Below are 18,957 nucleotides of genomic sequence, written 5' to 3' on the forward strand. Positions count from 1 at the left end.
AAAAGAGACCCCACTCAGTGTAAGGAGGTGCATGAAATGTATTTAATGTCCCTTTAACTTGTGGCACACATTTTTGTCAGATTTTGAGGAAATCTGAAGTAGAGCATAGGTGAACTAATCAGCTGATTAGTAACCATGGTTATTTTATCTTCTCTCACACACAGTAATCCTGAAAATCTGGCCCGTTAGGGAGGCCTGCGGACAGGTTTGAAAACCAGTGATTTAGCTATTTGTATAATAAATAAAATGTCATTGCCAGCATCAGGATTTATTTTTGGCACTGCCAATGTGTAAGTTGCTATGATATCGTGATTGTTCTATATAGGATTGAAAGTCATTGCACAGAAATTTCCAGAAGGGCTGACAACTGGTACGTTTCCTGTCACCTGCCTGATGCAGCCTGCCCAGCCTCGTAAACGGACAACGCCAAGAGAACCCGCCTTTCCTGCTGAGAACCGGTGGAGATTCTCTACTCAGGAACTGCAGCAGATCGAACAGCAGCTGGAGAAAATGCTTATGCCTAAAGACTCCATGAGTAAGTTCTGTGTCATTTTGTTTGCATATATCCTGTTTACATTTAATACACTTTAAAACTGCCCTTTTTGTGATCAAATCATTACGGCCATATGTCCTCTCTCCTGGGAAAATCTTTTAGCTTTGAAAGACTTATGTTAGGCCAATACCATTTTGTGGCTTTACTTTTTAAAAGTCCTACTGGGCCTCTACCTTCATACTTTTATCTTATAATGTGTTAATGGATATGTATATATGGCACATGGTCCTGGACTTTATAACCTGTTTTAACATATATATGTGTGTGTGTGTGTGTATATATGTGTATATATATATATATATATATATATATATATATATATATATATATATATATACAACTTTATGGTTTTAAAATCTGTGCACTTCTTATCGCAGAAGACAGAGGTAAAAACTTCATCTTTAAAGGTAAAGTACCTTAAAGTCTTTGTTGATAGTCTTTTAACTATCTTGGTTGATGTACAGTACTGATCTGTGGAGATAGACATAATGTCCAAGCATTAGAGTTTTGATCAGGGTTCTTCAAACCGCAGGTTAGGACTCATTACTGGGTCTCGACTTGTGTGTGTTGTAGGAGAGTGTGTTGGTGGTGTGTGTGTTATACGAGAGTGTATGTTTTCTCTTGTTAGGTGTATCCAGTCCACGGATCATCCATTACTTGTGGGATATTCTCCTTCCCAACAGGAAGTTGCAAGAGGATCACCCACAGCAGAGCTGCTATATAGCTCCTCCCCTAACTTCCATACCCAGTTATTCTCTTGCAAGCTCTCAACATAGCTGGAGGTAGTTAGAGGAAAGTGGTAAAATATAGTTAGTTTTTTCTTCAATCAAAAGTTTATTGTTTTTAAATGGTACCGGAGTGTACTATTTTATCTCAGGCAGCATTTAGAAGAAGAATCTGCCTGCGTTTTTCTATGATCTTAGCAGAAGTAACTAAGATCCACTGCCGTTCTCACATATGTCTGAGGAGTGAGGTAACTTCAGAGGGAGAATTGCGTGCAGGGTATCCTGCAATAAGGTATGTGCAGTTAAGTTCTTCTAGGGATGGAATTTGCTAGAAAATGCTGCTGATACCGGATTAATGTAAGTTAAAGCCTAAATACAGTGATTTAATAGCGACTAGTATCAGGCTTGCTATCAGAGGTATATACTCTGATTAATGTGCAATATAAAACGTTTGCTGGCATGTTTAATCATTTTTATATATGCTTTGGTGATAAAACTTATTGGGGCCTAGTTTTTTCCACATGGCTGGCTTTATTTTTGCCTAGTAACAGTTTCCTGAGGCTTTCCACTGTTATAGTATAAAAGTTACAGTTGGTGCAGTTAAAATTACAAACTGTGACATTCAGCTTCCCTCAGCAGTCCCCTGCATGCTATAGGACATCTCTGAAGGGCTCAAAAGGCTTCAAAAGTAGGAGCTGTGGCAGTTGTTATGACTGTTTAAAAACATATTTTTCGTTTTGTTAATCTGTTTTTTGTATTAAGGGGTTAATCATCCATTTGCAAGTGGGTGCAATGCTCTGCTAACTTGTTACATACACTGTAAAATTTTTGTTAGTTTAACTGCCTTTTTTCACTGTTTCAAATTTTGGCAAAATTTGTTTCTCTTAAAGGCACAGTAACGTTTTTTTTATATTGCTTGTTAACTTGATTTAAAGTGTTTTCCAAGCTTGCTAGTCTCATTGCTAGTCTGTATAAACATGTCTGACATAGAGGAAACTCCTTGTTCATTATGTTTAAAAGCCATGGTGGAACCCCATAGGAGAATGTGTACTAAATGTATTGATTTCACTTTAAACAATAAAGATCAGCTGTTATCTTTAAAAGAATTATCACCAGAGGATTCTGACGAGGGGGAAGTTATGCCGACTAACTCTCCCCACGTGTCGGACCCTTTGACTCACGCTCAAGGGACTCGCGCTAAAATGGCGCCAAGTACATCAAAGACGCCCATAGCGATTACTTTGCAGGACATGGCGGCAATCATGGATAATACCCTGTCAGCGGTATTAGCCAGACTGCCTGAATTCAGAGGAAAGCGCGATAGCTCTGGGGTTAGACGTAATACAGAGCGCGCAGATGTTTTAAGGCCCATGTCTAATACTGCGTCACAATATGCAGAAGCTGAGGAAGAGCTTCAGTCTGTGGGTGACGTCTCTGACTCGGGGAAACCTGATTCAGATATGTCTACTTTTAAATTTAAGCTTGAGAACCTCCGGGTGCTGCTTGGAGAGGTTTTAGCTGCTCTGAATGACTGTGACACAATTGCAGTGCCAGAGAAATTGTGTAGACTGGATAAATACTACGCGGTGCCGGTGTGTACTGACGTTTTTCCAATACCTAAAAGGTTTACAGAAATTATTACTAAGGAGTGGGACAGACCTGGTGTGCCGTTTTCCCCCCCTCCTATTTTTAGAAAAATGTTTCCAATAGACGCCACCACACGGGACTTATGGCAGACGGTCCCTAAGGTGGAGGGAGCAGTTTTTACTTTAGCAAAGTGTACCACTATCCCTGTCGAGGACAGTTGTGCTTTTTCAGATCCAATGGATAAAAAATTAGAAGGTTACCTTAAGAAAATTTTTATTCAACAAGGTTTTATCCTGCAGCCCCTTGCATGCATTGCTCCTGTCACTGCTGCTGCGGCGTTCTGGTTTGAGTCTCTGGAAGAGGCCTTTCAGACATCTACTCCATTGACTGAAATACTTGACAAGCTTAGAACACTTAAGCTAGCTAATTCTTTTGTTTCTGATGCCATTGTTCATTTGACTAAACTAACGGCTAAGAATTCTGGATTCGCCATCCAGGAGCGTAGGGCGCTATGGCTTAAATCTTGGTCAGCTGACGTGACTTCAAAGTCTAAATTACTTAACATTCCCTTCAAGGGGCAGACCCTATTCGGGCCTGGTTTGAAGGAAATTATTGCTGACATTACTGGAGGTAAGGGTCATACCCTTCCTCAGGACAGGGCCAAATCAAGGGACAAACAGTCTAATTTCTCCAACATAGGTGTGTCCGGTCCACGGCGTCATCCTTACTTGTGGGATATTCTCTTCCCCAACAGGAAATGGCAAAGAGCCCAGCAAAGCTGGTCACATGATCCCTCCTAGGCTCCGCCTTCCCCAGTCATTCTCTTTGCCGTTGTACAGGCAACATCTCCACGGAGATGGCTTAGAGTTTTTTGGTGTTTAAATGTAGTTTTTATTCTTCAATCAAGAGTTTGTTATTTTAAAATAGTGCTGGTATGTACTATTTACTCTGAAACAGAAAGGTGATGAAGATTTCTGTTTGTAAGAGGAAAATGATTTTAGCAACCGTTACTAAAATCGATGGCTGTTTCCACACAGGACTGTTGAGAGGAATTAACTTCAGTTGGGGGAAACAGTGAGCAGACTTTTGCTGCTTGAGGTATGACACATTTCTAACAAGACGATGTAATGCTGGAAGCTGTCATTTTCCCTATGGGATCCGGTAAGCCATTTTTATTACATAAGAAAAAAAGGGCTTCACAAGGGCTTTTAAGACTGTAGACATTTTCTGGGCTAAAACGATTGATATATAAACATATTTTATACTTCATAGCTTTGAGGAATTATTTTATTCTTGGGAATTATGTAAAATAACCGGCAGGCACTGTATTGGACACCTTATCCTCTAGGGGCTTTCCCTAATCATAGGCAGAGCCTCATTTTCGCGCCTCTATTGCGCACTTGTTTTTAGGAAGCATGACATGCAGATGCATGTGTGAGGAGCTCTGATACACAGAAAAGACTTTCTGAAGGCGTCATTTGGTATCGTATTCCCCTTTGGGCTTGGTTGGGTCTCAGCAAAGCAGATACCAGGGACTGTAAAGGGGTTAAATATAAAAACGGCTCCGGTTCCGTTATTTTAAGAGTTAAAGCTTTCAAATTTGGTGTGCAATACTTTTAAGGCTTTAAGACACTGTGGTGAAATTTTGGTGAATTTTGAACAATTCCTTCATACTTTTTCACATTTGCAGTAATAAAGTGTGTTCAGTTTAAAATTTAAAGTGACAGTAACGGTTTTATTTTAAAACGTTTTTTGTACTTTGTTATCAAGTTTATGCCTGTTTAACATGTCTGAACTACCAGATAGACTGTGTTCTGTATGTGGGGAAGCCAAGGTTCCTTCTCATTTAAATAGATGTGATTTATGTGACACAAAATTTAGAGAAAATGATGCCCAAGATGATTCCTCAAGTGAGGGGAGTAAGCATGGTACTGCATCATCCCCTCCTTCGTCTACACCAGTCTTGCCCACACAGGAGGCCCCTAGTACATCTAGTGTGCCAATACTCCTTACTATGCAACAATTAACGGCTGTAATGGATAATTCTATCAAAAACATTTTAGCCAAAATGCCCACTTATCAGCGAAAGCGCGACTGCTCTGTTTTAGAAAATACTGAAGAGCATGAGGACGCTGATGATATTGGTTCTGAAGTGCCCCTACACCAGTCTGAGGGGGCCAGGGAGGTTTTGTCTGAGGGAGAAATTTCAGATTCAGGGAAAATTTCTCAACAAGCTGAACCTGATGTGATTACATTTAAATTTAAATTGGAACATCTCCGCGCCCTGCTTAAGGAGGTGTTATCTACTTTGGATGATTGTGAGAATTTGGTCATTCCAGAGAAATTATGTAAAATGGACAAGTTCCTAGAGGTCCCGGGGCCCCCCGAAGCTTTTCCTATACCCAAGCGGGTGGCGGACATTGTAAATAAAGAATGGGAAAGGCCCGGCATACCTTTCGTCCCTCCCCCTATATTTAAGAAATTGTTTCCTATGGTCGACCCCAGAAAGGACTTATGGCAGACAGTCCCCAAGGTCGAGGGGGCGGTTTCTACTCTAAACAAACGCACCACTATACCCATAGAAGATAGTTGTGCTTTCAAAGATCCTATGGATAAAAAATTAGAGGGTTTGCTTAAAAAGATGTTTGTTCAGCAAGGTTACCTTCTACAACCAATTTCATGCATTGTTCCTGTCACTACAGCAGCGTGTTTCTGGTTCGATGAACTAGAAAAGGCGCTCAATAAAGATTCTTCTTATGAGGAGATTTTGGACAGAATTCATGCTCTCAAATTGGCTAACTCTTTCACCCTAGACGCCACTTTGCAATTGGCTAGATTAGCGGCGAAAAATTCTGGGTTTGCTATTGTGGCGCGCAGAGCGCTTTGGCTAAAATCTTGGTCAGCGGATGCGTCTTCCAAGAACAAATTGCTTAACATTCCTTTCAAGGGGAAAACGCTGTTTGGCCCTGACTTGAAAGAGATTATTTCTGATATCACTGGGGGCAAAGGCCACGCCCTTCCTCAGGATAGGTCTTTCAAGGCCAAAAATAAACCTAATTTTCGTCCCTTTCGCAGAAACGGACCAGCCCCAAGTGCTACGTCCTCTAAGCAAGAGGGTAATACTTCTCAAGCCAAACCAGCCTGGAGGCCAATGCAAGGCTGGAACAAAGGAAAGCAGGCCAAGAAACCTGCCACTGCTACCAAGACAGCATGAGATGTTGGCCCCCGATCCGGGACCGGATCTGGTGGGGGGCAGACTTTCTCTCTTCGCTCAGGCTTGGGCAAGAGATGTTCTGGATCCTTGGGCGCTAGAAATAGTCTCCCAAGGTTATCTTCTGGAATTCAAGGGGCTTCCCCCAAGGGGGAGGTTCCACAGGTCTCAATTGTCTTCCGACCACATAAAAAAACAGGCATTCTTACATTGTGTAGAAGACCTGTTAAAAATGGGAGTGATTCATCCTGTTCCATTAGGAGAACAAGGGATGGGGTTCTACTCCAATCTGTTCGTAGTTCCCAAAAAGAGGGAACATTCAGACCAATCTTAGATCTCAAGATCCTAAACAAGTTTCTCAAGGTTCCATCGTTCAAAATGGAAACCATTCGAACAATTCTTCCTTCCATCCAGGAAGGTCAATTCATGACCACGGTGGATTTAAAGGATGCGTATCTACATATTCCTATCCACAAGGAACATCATCGGTTCCTAAGGTTCGCATTCCTGGACAAGCATTACCAGTTTGTGGCACTTCCGTTCGGATTAGCCACTGCTCCAAGAATTTTCACAAAGGTACTAGGGTCCCTTCTAGCGGTGCTAAGACCAAGGGGCATTGCAGTAGTACCTTACTTGGACGACATTCTGATTCAAGCGTCGTCCATTCCACAAGCAAAGGCTCACACGGACATTGTCCTGGCCTTTCTCAGATCTCACGGGTGGAAAGTGAACGTAGAAAAAAGTTCTCTATCTCCGTCAACAAGGGTTCCCTTCTTGGGAACAATAATAGACTCCTTAGAAATGAGGATTTTTCTGACAGAGGCCAGAAAATCAAAACTTCTAAACTCTTGTCAAGTACTTCATTCTGTTCCTCTTCCTTCCATAGCGCAGTGCATGGAAGTAATAGGTTTGATGGTAGCGGCAATGGACATAGTTCCTTTTGCGCGAATTCATCTAAGACCATTACAACTGTGCATGCTCAGTCAGTGGAATGGGGATTATACAGACTTGTCTCCGACGATACAAGTAGATCAGAGGACCAGAGATTCACTCCGTTGGTGGCTGTCCCTGGACAACCTGTCACAGGGGATGAGCTTCCGCAGACCAGAGTGGGTCATTGTCACGACCGACGCCAGTCTGGTGGGCTGGGGCGCGGTCTGGGGACCCCTGAAAGCTCAGGGTCTTTGGTCTCGGGAAGAATCTCTTCTCCCGATAAATATTCTGGAACTGAGAGCGATATTCAATGCTCTCAAGGCTTGGCCTCAGCTAGCAAAGGCCAAATTCATACGGTTTCAATCAGACAACATGACGACTGTTGCGTACATCAACCATCAGGGGGGAACAAGGAGTTCCCTGGCGATGGAAGAAGTGACCAAAATCATTCAATGGGCGGAGACTCACTCCTGCCACTTGTCTGCAATCCACATCCCAGGAGTGGAAAATTGGGAAGCGGATTTTCTGAGTCGTCAGACATTTCATCCGGGGGAGTGGGAACTCCATCCGGAAATCTTTGCCCAAATTACTCAGTTGTGGGGCATTCCAGACATGGATCTGATGGCCTCTCGTCAGAACTTCAAGGTTCCTTGCTACGGGTCCAGATCCAGGGATCCCAAGGCGACTCTAGTAGATGCACTAGTAGCACCTTGGACCTTCAAACTAGCTTATGTATTCCCGCCGTTTCCTCTCATCCCCAGGCTGGTAGCCAGGATCAATCAGGAGAGGGCATCGGTGATCTTGATAGCTCCTGCGTGGCCACGCAGGACTTGGTATGCAGACCTGGTGAATATGTCATCGGCTCCACCATGGAAGCTACCTTTGAGACGGGACCTTCTTGTTCAAGGTCCGTTCAAACATCCGAATCTGGTCTCACTCCAACTGACTGCCTGGAGATTGAACGCTTGATCTTATCAAAGCGAGGGTTCTCAGATTCTGTCATTGATACTCTTGTTCAGGCCAGAAAGCCTGTAACTAGAAAAATCTACCACAAAATATGGAAAAAATATATCTGTTGGTGTGAATCTAAAGGATTCCCTTGGGACAAGATAAAAATTCCTAAGATTCTATCCTTTCTTCAAGAAGGTTTGGAGAAAGGATTATCTGCAAGTTCTTTGAAGGGACAGATTTCTGCCTTATCTGTGTTACTTCACAAAAAGCTGGCAGCTGTGCCAGATGTTCAAGCCTTTGTTCAGGCTCTGGTTAGAATCAAGCCTGTTTACAAACCTTTGACTCCTCCTTGGAGTCTCAATTTAGTTCTTTCAGTTCTTCAGGGGGTTCCGTTTGAACCCTTACATTCCGTTGATATTAAGTTATTATCTTGGAAAGTTTTGTTTTTGGTTGCAATTTCTTCTGCTAGAAGAGTTTCAGAATTATCTGCTCTGCAGTGTTCTCCTCCTTATCTGGTGTTCCATGCAGATAAGGTGGTTTTGCGTACTAAACCTGGTTTTCTTCCGAAAGTTGTTTCTAACAAAAACATTAACCAGGAGATAGTCGTGCCTTCTTTGTGTCCGAATCCAGTTTCAAAGAAGGAAGGTTTGTTGCACAATTTGGATGTAGTTCGTGCTTTAAAATTCTATTTAGATGCTACAAAGGATTTTAGACAAACATCTTCCTTGTTTGTTGTTTATTCTGGTAAAAGGAGAGGTCAAAAAGCAACTTCTACCTCTCTCTCCTTTTGGCTTAAAAGCATCATCAGATTGGCTTACGAGACTGCCGGACGGCAGCCTCCTGAAAGAATCACAGCTCATTCCACTAGGGCTGTGGCTTCCACATGGGCCTTCAAGAACGAGGCTTCTGTTGATCAGATATGTAAGGCAGCGACTTGGTCTTCACTGCACACTTTTACTAAATTTTACAAATTTGATACTTTTGCTTCTTCTGAGGCTATTTTTGGGAGAAAGGTTTTGCAAGCCGTGGTGCCTTCCATCTAGGTGACCTGATTTGCTCCCTCCCTTCATCCGTGTCCTAAAGCTTTGGTATTGGTTCCCACAAGTAAGGATGACGCCGTGGACCGGACACACCTATGTTGGAGAAAACAGAATTTATGTTTACCTGATAAATTACTTTCTCCAACGGTGTGTCCGGTCCACGGCCCGCCCTGGTTTTTTAATCAGGTCTGATAATTTATTTTCTCTAACTACAGTCACCACGGTATCATATGATTTCTCCTATGCAAATATTCCTCCTTTACGTCGGTCGAATGACTGGGGAAGGCGGAGCCTAGGAGGGATCATGTGACCAGCTTTGCTGGGCTCTTTGCCATTTCCTGTTGGGGAAGAGAATATCCCACAAGTAAGGATGACGCCGTGGACCGGACACACCGTTGGAGAAAGTAATTTATCAGGTAAACATAAATTCTGTTTTTCGTGCCTTTCGAAACTTCAAGGCAGGTGCAGCATCAACTTCCTCTGCTACAAAACAAGAGGGAACTTTTGCGCAATCCAAGCCGGCCTGGAAATCTAACCAGGCCTGGAGCAAAGACAAGCAGGCCAGAAAGCCTGCTGCTGCCTCTAAGACAGCATGAAGGAACGGCCCCCTATCCAGCAACGGATCTAGTAGGGTGCAGACTTTCTCTCTTCGCCCAGGCGTGGGCAAGAGATGTTCAGGATCCCTGGGCGTTGGAGATCATATCTCAGGGATATCTTCTGGACTTCAAAGCTTCCCCCCCACAAGGGAGATTTCACCTTTCGAGATTATCTGTAAACCAGATAAAGAAAGAGGCATTCTTACGCTGTGTGCAAGACCTCCTAATAATGGGAGTGATCCATCCAGTTCCACAGATGGAACAAGGACAGGGATTTTATTCAAATCTGTTTGTGGTTCCCAAAAAAGAGGGAACCTTCAGACCAATTTTGGATCTAAAGATCTCAAACAAATTCCTCAGAGTTCCATTGTTCAGAATGGAAACTATTCGGACAATCCTACCTATGATCCAGGAGGGTCAGTACATGACCACAGTGGATTTGAAGGATGCTTACCTTCACATACCGATTCACAAAGATCATCATTGGTTCCTAAGGTTTGCCTTTCTAGACAGGCATTACCAGTTTGTGGCTCTTCCCTTCGGGTTAGCTACAGCCCCAAGAATTTTTACAAAGGTTCTGGGGTCTCTTCTGGTGGTCCTAAGACCACGGGGCATAGCAGTGGCCCCTTATCTAGACGACATCCTGATACAGGCGTCAAACTTCCAAATTGCCAAATCTCATACGGACATAGTGTTGGCATTTCTGAGGTCGCATGGGTGGAAATGAACGAGGGAAAGAGTTCTCTATCACCCCTCACAAGGGTTTCCTTCCTAGGAACTCTGATAGATTCTGTATAAATGAAAATTTACCTGACGGAGTCCAGGTTATCAAAGCTTCTAAATTCCTGCCGTGTTCTTCACTACATTCTGCGCCCTTCGGTGGCTCAGTGCATGGAAGTGATCGGCTTAATGGTAGCGGCGATGGACATAGTGCCATTTGTGCGCCTACATCTCAGACCGCTGCAATTATGCATGTTCAGTCAGTGGAATGGGGATTACACAGATTTGTCCCCTCTGCTAAATCTGGATCAAGAGACCAGAGATTCTCTTCTCTGGTGGCTATCTCGGGTCCATCTGTCCAAAGGTAATAACAGATGCCAGCCTTCTAGGTTGGGGTGCAGTCTGGAATTCCCTGAAGGCTCAGGGATCGTGGACTCAGGAGGAGAAACTCCTCCCAATAAATATTCTGGAGTTAAGAGCAATATTCATTGCTCTTCTAGCTTGGCCTCAGTTAGCAACCCTGAGGTTCATCAGATTTCAGTCGGACAACATCACGACTGTGGCTTACATCAACCATCAAGGGGGGACCAGGAGCTCCCTAGCGATGTTAGAAGTCTCCAAGATAATTCGCTGGGCAGAGACTCACTCTTGCCATCTATCAGCGATCCATATCCCAGGTGTAGAGAACTGGGAGGCGGATTTTCTAAGTCATCAGACTTTTCATCCGGGGGAGTGGGAACTCCATCCGGAGGTGTTTGCTCAATTTGTTTATCGTTGGGGCACACCAGAATTGGATCTCATGGCGTCTCGCCAGAACGCCAAGCTTCCTTGTTACGGATCCAGGTCCAGGGACCCAGAAGCGACGCTGATAGATGCTCTAGCAGCACCGTGGTTCTTCAACCTGGCTTATGTGTTTCCACCGTTTCCTCTGCTCCCTCGACTGATTGCCAAAATCAAACAGGAGAGAGCATTGGTGATCTTGATCGCGCCTGCGTGGCCACTCAGGACCTGGTATGCAGACCTGGTGGACATGTCATCCTTTCCACCTTGGCCTCTGTCTCTGAGACAAGACCTTCTACTACAAGGTCCTTTCAATCATCCAAATCTAATTTCTCTGAGACTGACTGCATGGAGATTGAACGCTTGATTTTATCAAGGCGTGGCTTCTCCGAGTCAGTCATTGATACCTTAATACAGCCACGAAAGCCTGTAACCAGGAAAATCTACCATAAGATATGGCGCAAATATCTTCATTAGTGTGAATCCTAGAATTACTCATGGAGTAAGGTTAGGATTCCTAGGATATTGTCCTTTCTCCAAGAGGATTTGGATAAAGGATTATCAGCTAGTTCTTTAAAGGGACAGATTTCTGCTCTGTCTATCCTTTTGCACAAGCGTCTGGCAGAGGTTTCAGACGTCCAGGCATTTTGTCAGGCTTTGGTTAGAATTAAGCCTGTGTTTAAACCGGTTGCTCCTCCATGGAGCTTAAACTTGGTTCTTAAGGTTCTTCAAGGAGTTCCGTTTGAACCCCTTCATTCCATTGATATCAAACTTTTATCTTGGAAAGTTCTGTTTTTGATGGCTATTTCCTCGGCTCGTAGAGTCTCTGAGTTATCAGCTTTACAATGTGATTCTCCTTATCTGATTTTCCATACAGATAAAGTAGTTCTGCGTACAAAACCTGGGTTTTTACCTAAGGTAGTTTCCAACAAGAATATCAATCAAGAGATTGTTGTTCCATCATTGTGTCCTAATCCTTCTTCAAAGAAGGAACGTCTTTTACATAATTTGGACGTAGTCCGTGCTTTAAAGTTTTACTTACAAGCAACTAAAGATTTTCGTCAAACATCTTCCCTGTTTGTTGTTTACTCTGGACAGAGGAGAGGTCAAAAGGCTTCGGCAACCTCTCTTTCTTTTTGGCTTCGGAGCGTAATACGCTTAGCCTATGAGACTGCTGGACAGCAGCCCCCTGAAAGGATTACAGCTCATTCTACTAGAGCTGTGGCTTCCACCTGGGCCTTTAAAAATGAGGCTTCTGTTGAACAGATTTGCAAAGCGGCGACTTGGTCTTCGCTTCATACCTTTTCAAAATTTTACAAATTTGATACTTTTGCTTCTTCGGAGGCTATTTTTGGGAGAAAGGTTCTATAGGCAGTGGTCCCTTCCGTTTAAGTACCTGCCTTGTCCCTCCCTTCATCCGTGTACTTTAGCTTTGGTATTGGTATCCCACAAGTAATGGATGATCCGTGGACTGGATACATCTAACAAGAGAAAACATAATTTATGCTTATCTGATAAATTTATTTCTCTGTGGTGTATCCAGTCCACGGCCCGCCCTGTCCTTTTAAGGCAAGTCTAAATTTTAAACTACAGTCACCACTGCACCCTATGGTTTCTCCTTTCTCGGCTAGTTTTGGTCGAATGACTGGATATGGCAGTTAGGGGAGGAGCTATATAGCAGCTCTGCTGTGGGTGATCCTCTTGCAACTTCCTGTTGGGAAGGAGAATATCCCACAAGTAATGGATGATCCGTGGACTGGATACACTACAAGAGAAATAAATTTATCAGATAAGCATAAATTATGTTTTATGAGTGTGTGTGTTCTATGAGTGCGTAGTGTGCGTGTTGTATTAGAGTGTGTGTTGTAAGAAAGTGTGTTGTATGATTGTGTGTGTGTTGGTGGTGTGTGTGTTATACGAGTGTATGTTTTATATATATGTGTGTGTTATACATGAGTGTATGAGTGTGTGGTGTGCTTGTAGGCAAACTTGAACGTGTTGTAAAAGGTAGTGACAATCAATGAGTAAAGTATGCATACATTTAAGTCACTTTGCCAAAATTGCAGCTACCTTGTAATGTTCAGAATTTTTTAGATTGAGCATAAAAATAGGGTTGAGAAGGTATGTGGTATCATGGCACTGGGTATTGGGGGGAAAAAGTTTGGAGAACCCTGATTATAATTATAATAATAATTTACAGTTAAAAGTGACTATATATATTCTTAGGATTTCTAAATTCAGTAATATGTATGTTTTTATCATTTTCCTTAGGCCGCTACAGCCGACTGTCCACAGGAAGACTAGACTCAAAAACGCCCAGCTCACGGAACAGCCACATTCCATCGTCTGCCAGCTCGCTCAGCTCACGATCTATTCGCAGCATCAGCCCACATTCCAAGCCGTGGAAATAGCTGTAGTATTTTGTATATAATAAACAGTTTTTTCGTCATTCCATCTTTACATACTTTGTCAAGTAGAGCCAATCAGTTTTCATTCTCCAGCAGTATTTCTAGACTAACCAATGATTCCACAGAGAAACAACCATTTTAAATCAAGTAGTGTGTTGTTTACAATGTCTTTTTTATAATTACTGTGTAGAAAGAAATGGTTTTATTTCTACTAATGTAGAATGGCTTAGTACCTACTTGTCTCTGGCATAATGTATTTGTGCTTTTGAGACTTAGTCATATCTGTGAAGGCAAGAAATTAGGAAAGCAGACGGTTACTAGAGTGACTTTGATACAGACCATACAGTAATTGAATACGCCATGAATAATGTCCAGTTTATTTTTAAAAACTGTATGGAGAAACATGGATGAAAATACCACTTTTGTTGTAACTATAGAAACGGTATGATGCATTTCACATCCAATGGCGCTTACTATGATGTCATCAGTCATTCTTATGTTGTCTTGTTAAGCAGCAGGCCAATCTGCTAGTATGGAGTATATTTCCGTGCTTCATCCTTTAGATTTGGTGAGATCTGGACACTTTTTTTTCCTTTTTTTTTTCTGGGCAAGTATTAGAATTTGGGGTCACTATTTTAAAATTTCTTCAACAAGTGACAAATATTGGTTACTTACAGTTGAAATGTGATCCGCCATAACATGTCCAAGAAATTTGTATACTTAAAAGCATCCCCTCTCTTGGAAATACGTTTATGACAAAACCAGAGTGCAAAAACGGGAACAAGGAACGCTGCCTCTACAGATCATTTGCAAGTAAACAATTCTCCCTGCAGAGAAATCAATCAAAAACATTTCTAGGTGCAGTTATGAAATTTTTTTGTTGAATGTCATTTGTACAAGAATCTGTTAGTTGTCCAAATACCCTTTTAAATAGACAAATCAATTTTAGGACCACTGTGTTCCTCAGTTGTTCCAAAGAAATATGGCTTCACACAGCCCAAATGTTCTACTCTGATACTATATACCAAAATAATATTATCTTTAATTTTTGTGTGCAGTGAAGTACAAACCAGACTGCGGACCTACAAGGAAGAGGCCAAGTAGACACCGGTCTATCTGCAAAGCCTAGTGTTTGCTTTCCCTGCATGACGGTGACATATATAACTATGGAAGGCTAGACACCTCCTAATAAAGTAATGGTCCAGCTAATCTACATGTTTTCCTGAATTAGTATCTCTTGTACATAGTTATCAGTTGTTCTGATATGGAAAGATCATTATGATGAATATTTGAGTTTTCTTCCGTAATGAATTATTTGTAGATCAAGGGTCCAATGATTTCTCTGTTTGTATAAATGCCCGTTTGTTTGAGGCAGGTGAAACCCGCAGTTGTTATAAAGTAACATTTAAAAGGATATTAGTCATTTTTTTTATATGTGAATAGTATGAGTCAGTTTAGTAATGCAAAACATCTGCATACGTAAAAAAGAAAAGTAATTGTGTTAGCATAACTTGCTTTGTTTTATATCCAAAAGCAGGGTCAGGCAATTTGCAGCATACTTAGACATTAAACAATAAATAATTGATAGAATGATGTATTGGCCTGAGAATAATATATACATGTATTTTTTATTTATTTTTAAATTACATTAGTTTTTGAAATATTGAAAAAATAAGGGTAACATTCTAATGTCCATAAAGCTTTTGGTGCCACCATATTGTAACTTAGGTTTCTTTTTTTACTAAGGCCAATTAAAGAACATTATATAGCTTACTAGAGTGTGCAACCAATGACTTTCACGTTTAACAGGAATTTGTCAAGCCGACGATATTAAGAATTAAATTACAGGAAAAGAGAACAAATTAAATAATGACAGTATATTGCAAAGTTGTTTTACTACATAAAAGTTAATATCTTGAAGTATGTGCCTTTTAAAGGGACAGTAATCACCTTGTAATTACAGAGGTTTTCTGCAGTCTTGCAATACACTGACATACTAGGTGAGATGTTTGGAATACATTGTCACCTTGTTTGCCCCTACTGTTTTTCAGTAGTCAAACTGCAGACACCACTAGCCTTATATGGAGGAACCAATCCAGACATGTAGCTGGAGTAAAAAAGGCTAGCCACTGTCATTTTGTTAGCAAAATCTTTTTTGTTTTGCAATCCACGTGCAATAGTCTCTTCTGAAGCCAGTAAGGTACTTATATGTAGCAGGGTTAGCCAAGTGATGCCTGCCATGTGGTCTATCACTGATTTTTGTTTTAATTTTTTGTGGGTTTTTTTACTGTGCGTAATTTAAACATTTTATCAGAATAATAATTTGTGATTTAAATGGACGTTAAACAATAAATAGATATCATGAGCCTTCCTCTGATCATGAGTGCCACCATTTTGGAACCTAGGTTAAACTGCAGCTATGGAACATTGCTGCGCATGTGCAAACACATCAGCACTGAATTACAATGAAAGCTAAATTTTAAAATGGCGTCACCCGACTAGACGGAGGTGGGGAATAACCTCAATACTATGCTTATAAAAAGCATTTAGTGTTTAATGTGTCTGTAGTACCTCAGATAAACAAAAAGGAAGATGAATACTAAAAATAGTGGTTTTCAACATCACATAGCTTTTGTAAATAGTGTTTTAGACATTTGTAAGCGGATATATTTATTTCAAATCATTGCTTGATTTCTTTATACATGCCCTTAATTGAAGCTGGTTATAACTGATAGAAAATTTTCTCTTTTTTTTTCTTGTGTTCAGGTGGCTAGTGTTCGTCATTGTTATTACAGCGGCACCATTATGTATGATGTTCATTTTAGCTTATTTAAAAGGACATTAATGTCAAGATTTTATTTAGTGCATCAAAAATAAGTCGCTGCATTAGAAATGATCACAATACCAAATAAATAGTTTAAAAGCATTTAAAACTGTCATCTTGCTAGAAAAATACGTATTATTTTGCAGGCCCATGATACACCTCTAAAAAAGTTGCTAGAAAGTTTTTTTTTGTTGTTTTTTTACTTCCTTTGCTATGGCCAATTAGGAACAAATATTAACTAACTACACATAGCCAATCGCTGAGCAGCATGTAGAAGTGTCAGGGTTCTGAATTCCACTGAAAGCACTCCAGCCACGTGGGTGCAACTTTTATGTCCTACAATTTGTAGGGTTAAATTACCAGAAAACCAGGCAAAATATAAAATAAGTGCATCATAATTGTGTTTCATTTTTTTTTTTTTTTTTTTTTTTTTTATTATGCATAAATTTTGACTTTAATGTCCTTTTAAGGATTTTCTGTGACCTCTTAGTATTTATTATAAATTATTTTGAACCCATCACAGAGTATAGTATAGTATTCTTTTTTAGTAAAATGTACGGTTTAAAGACCATGTAACCATGTGACCATTTTTTCAGCAATATATCTTGTACATTGATGATAACGTAAAATGTTTTAAAGAATATTAGTAGTGGATCTCTTCTGTAGTTTGTTGCTGGACATATATTGGTTGTAAATAGTATTTAAGAGGTTAATCGTATAACATAACATTTCCATTCCTTTTTTTTTTCACATCTAAAACCGGTCATTTCAAAAAGTGTTAGTTTTATTTATATTTTTTTTAAAACTTCAGTTCCTGTCCTTAATAAATCTTTACTATCTTATGGTTGAAGTATTAGTTTCAATTCATTTTTTAACTTAACATTCTTTTTAAAGCAAAAATTATTTTTAAGTGTAATTGCTGCTGTTTAATATCTACAATATTAAATGGTTATGAAACCCAAATTTTTTCTTTCATGATTCAGATAGTGCATGCAATTTTAAGCAACTTTCTAATTTACTTGTGTTATCAATGTGTCTTCGTTCTCTTGGTACCAAAAAAACTAAGAAAAATTGATAATAGGAGTAAATTAGAAAGATACTTAAAATTGCATGGTCTATCTGAATCATGAAAGAAAAAAAATCTGGTTTCATATCCCATTAAGGAAAGAAGGGTGTATTAACAATGGTCTAAATGTTATATTGTATGATCACCTGGTAATAACAATGGTAAAAGTTACAACCACAGCAGAATCTACGTAAACAAAAATTCTGTGTTGAACTTGGGATTATCTGTACTGAGGACACTTTTTCAGTGATTGAGAATGAGTCTCCTGTGCACAGTTTGGAGTATTGTAATATCCTATCCAGTTAGTGATAAACCTGTTCAGCGATTACCTCTGGGGGGGTTTTATGTGCAGCACTTTATAAAATCATAAAGTCCTTTAATGTAAGTCATATCATGCCAAGAAAGTGTTTGTAATGGGCTTTACTCCACTAAAGAGCATAACCGCCCACCTAATTTATTGTAGCCTCTGGTGCTTTATACATCACAGACGGAGCTCCAGCTATTTAGTGAAAAAACTAAATTCTAAGTGATTGTCCATTCAAATTTAGCCTCTCTGGTTTATTCATCAATACACTTCTCCATAATAGTAAGGGACAAAATATTGTCAATATTATCTGGTGAGTATATTCCCTTTGCATAATTTACTGCCAAAGCTGTATATACAGTATCAGTGATTTGCAACAAAGCAATACCTCTAAGTATCACAAAAGAATAAATGGAAAAAAAGTAACTTAAAATACTGGCAATAAAACATATATAACCACTTAAATGTTCCAGAATTTGAATCTCAGTTTGACCATGCCAGACTGTATGATTGTCACAACTGAAATTAAAACACGTTTTACTAGATGTATTGTAGAATTGCTTTTCCCAGGATCAGAAAATATTCCTTCTCCGGTTCCTCTGTATTTGAAATGACTCTATACAAGTTATAAGAATTTGATGCAGTGATTTTTGTTTTGCTGTGGTACTTTTAGCTACAGCTTGTAGGCATTGCTTACCTTGAATAAATGTGACATCTGCAACCTGTATAACCTGTAGCGATCATTTACTTCCCTCTCTGGCTATAAAGAGTATTTTTACCACTTACAAATTAATATTTGTAGAGACATTGGCAGATGTATGTGTTAACACCATGTACAAATAAAGTGTGATTTATAAAACAAGCTTGTAATCTCTTCAAAAATATGTGTATAAAAATATAGGAACATACAAAAAAGGTCCCAAGCAAAAAAAAACGTATTTATTTATTCGGTATCAAAATAAAACCTATAAGAAATCACTGTGTGTACAGCAAAGATCTTGCGTGTTTCTGTCTATAATCATAAATCTAAAACACAACTGAAAGATCCATATTAAAAACCCATTAATGAAGTCTTATTGCATGAATTAAGTTACACGTGATTTAACACTTTAAGGAAAACATCATACATGTCCTACAAACTTTGAGGTCATAGGCTAATATTATTTAGCTAAAACAGAAATAAATTAATACAAGGGCAGAACCAAGGATGTTACATAATAGAAGATGCATATTATTCACCTCACTACTTGTATTTTAAC

The 18,957-nt window shown here is 40.1% G+C and overlaps 1 protein-coding gene across 1 annotated transcript in view; it reads left to right on the plus strand.

The window, feature by feature from the left end:
- CEP41 (centrosomal protein 41) overlaps positions 1 to 15,097 on the plus strand; it is a 230,407-nt gene extending 215,310 nt beyond the window's left edge. The window contains exons 10-11 of the mRNA XM_053716382.1: positions 326 to 535; positions 13,368 to 15,097. Of these exons, the coding sequence (XP_053572357.1) occupies positions 326 to 535; positions 13,368 to 13,507 (350 nt within the window). The 3' untranslated portion in view covers positions 13,508 to 15,097. The remainder of the gene's footprint in view (positions 1 to 325; positions 536 to 13,367) is intronic.
- The last annotated feature ends 3,860 nt before the right edge of the window (positions 15,098 to 18,957 follow it).

Source organism: Bombina bombina, chromosome 6 (genome assembly GCF_027579735.1).
Source record: "Bombina bombina isolate aBomBom1 chromosome 6, aBomBom1.pri, whole genome shotgun sequence".
Lineage (NCBI taxonomy): Eukaryota > Metazoa > Chordata > Amphibia > Anura > Bombinatoridae > Bombina > Bombina bombina.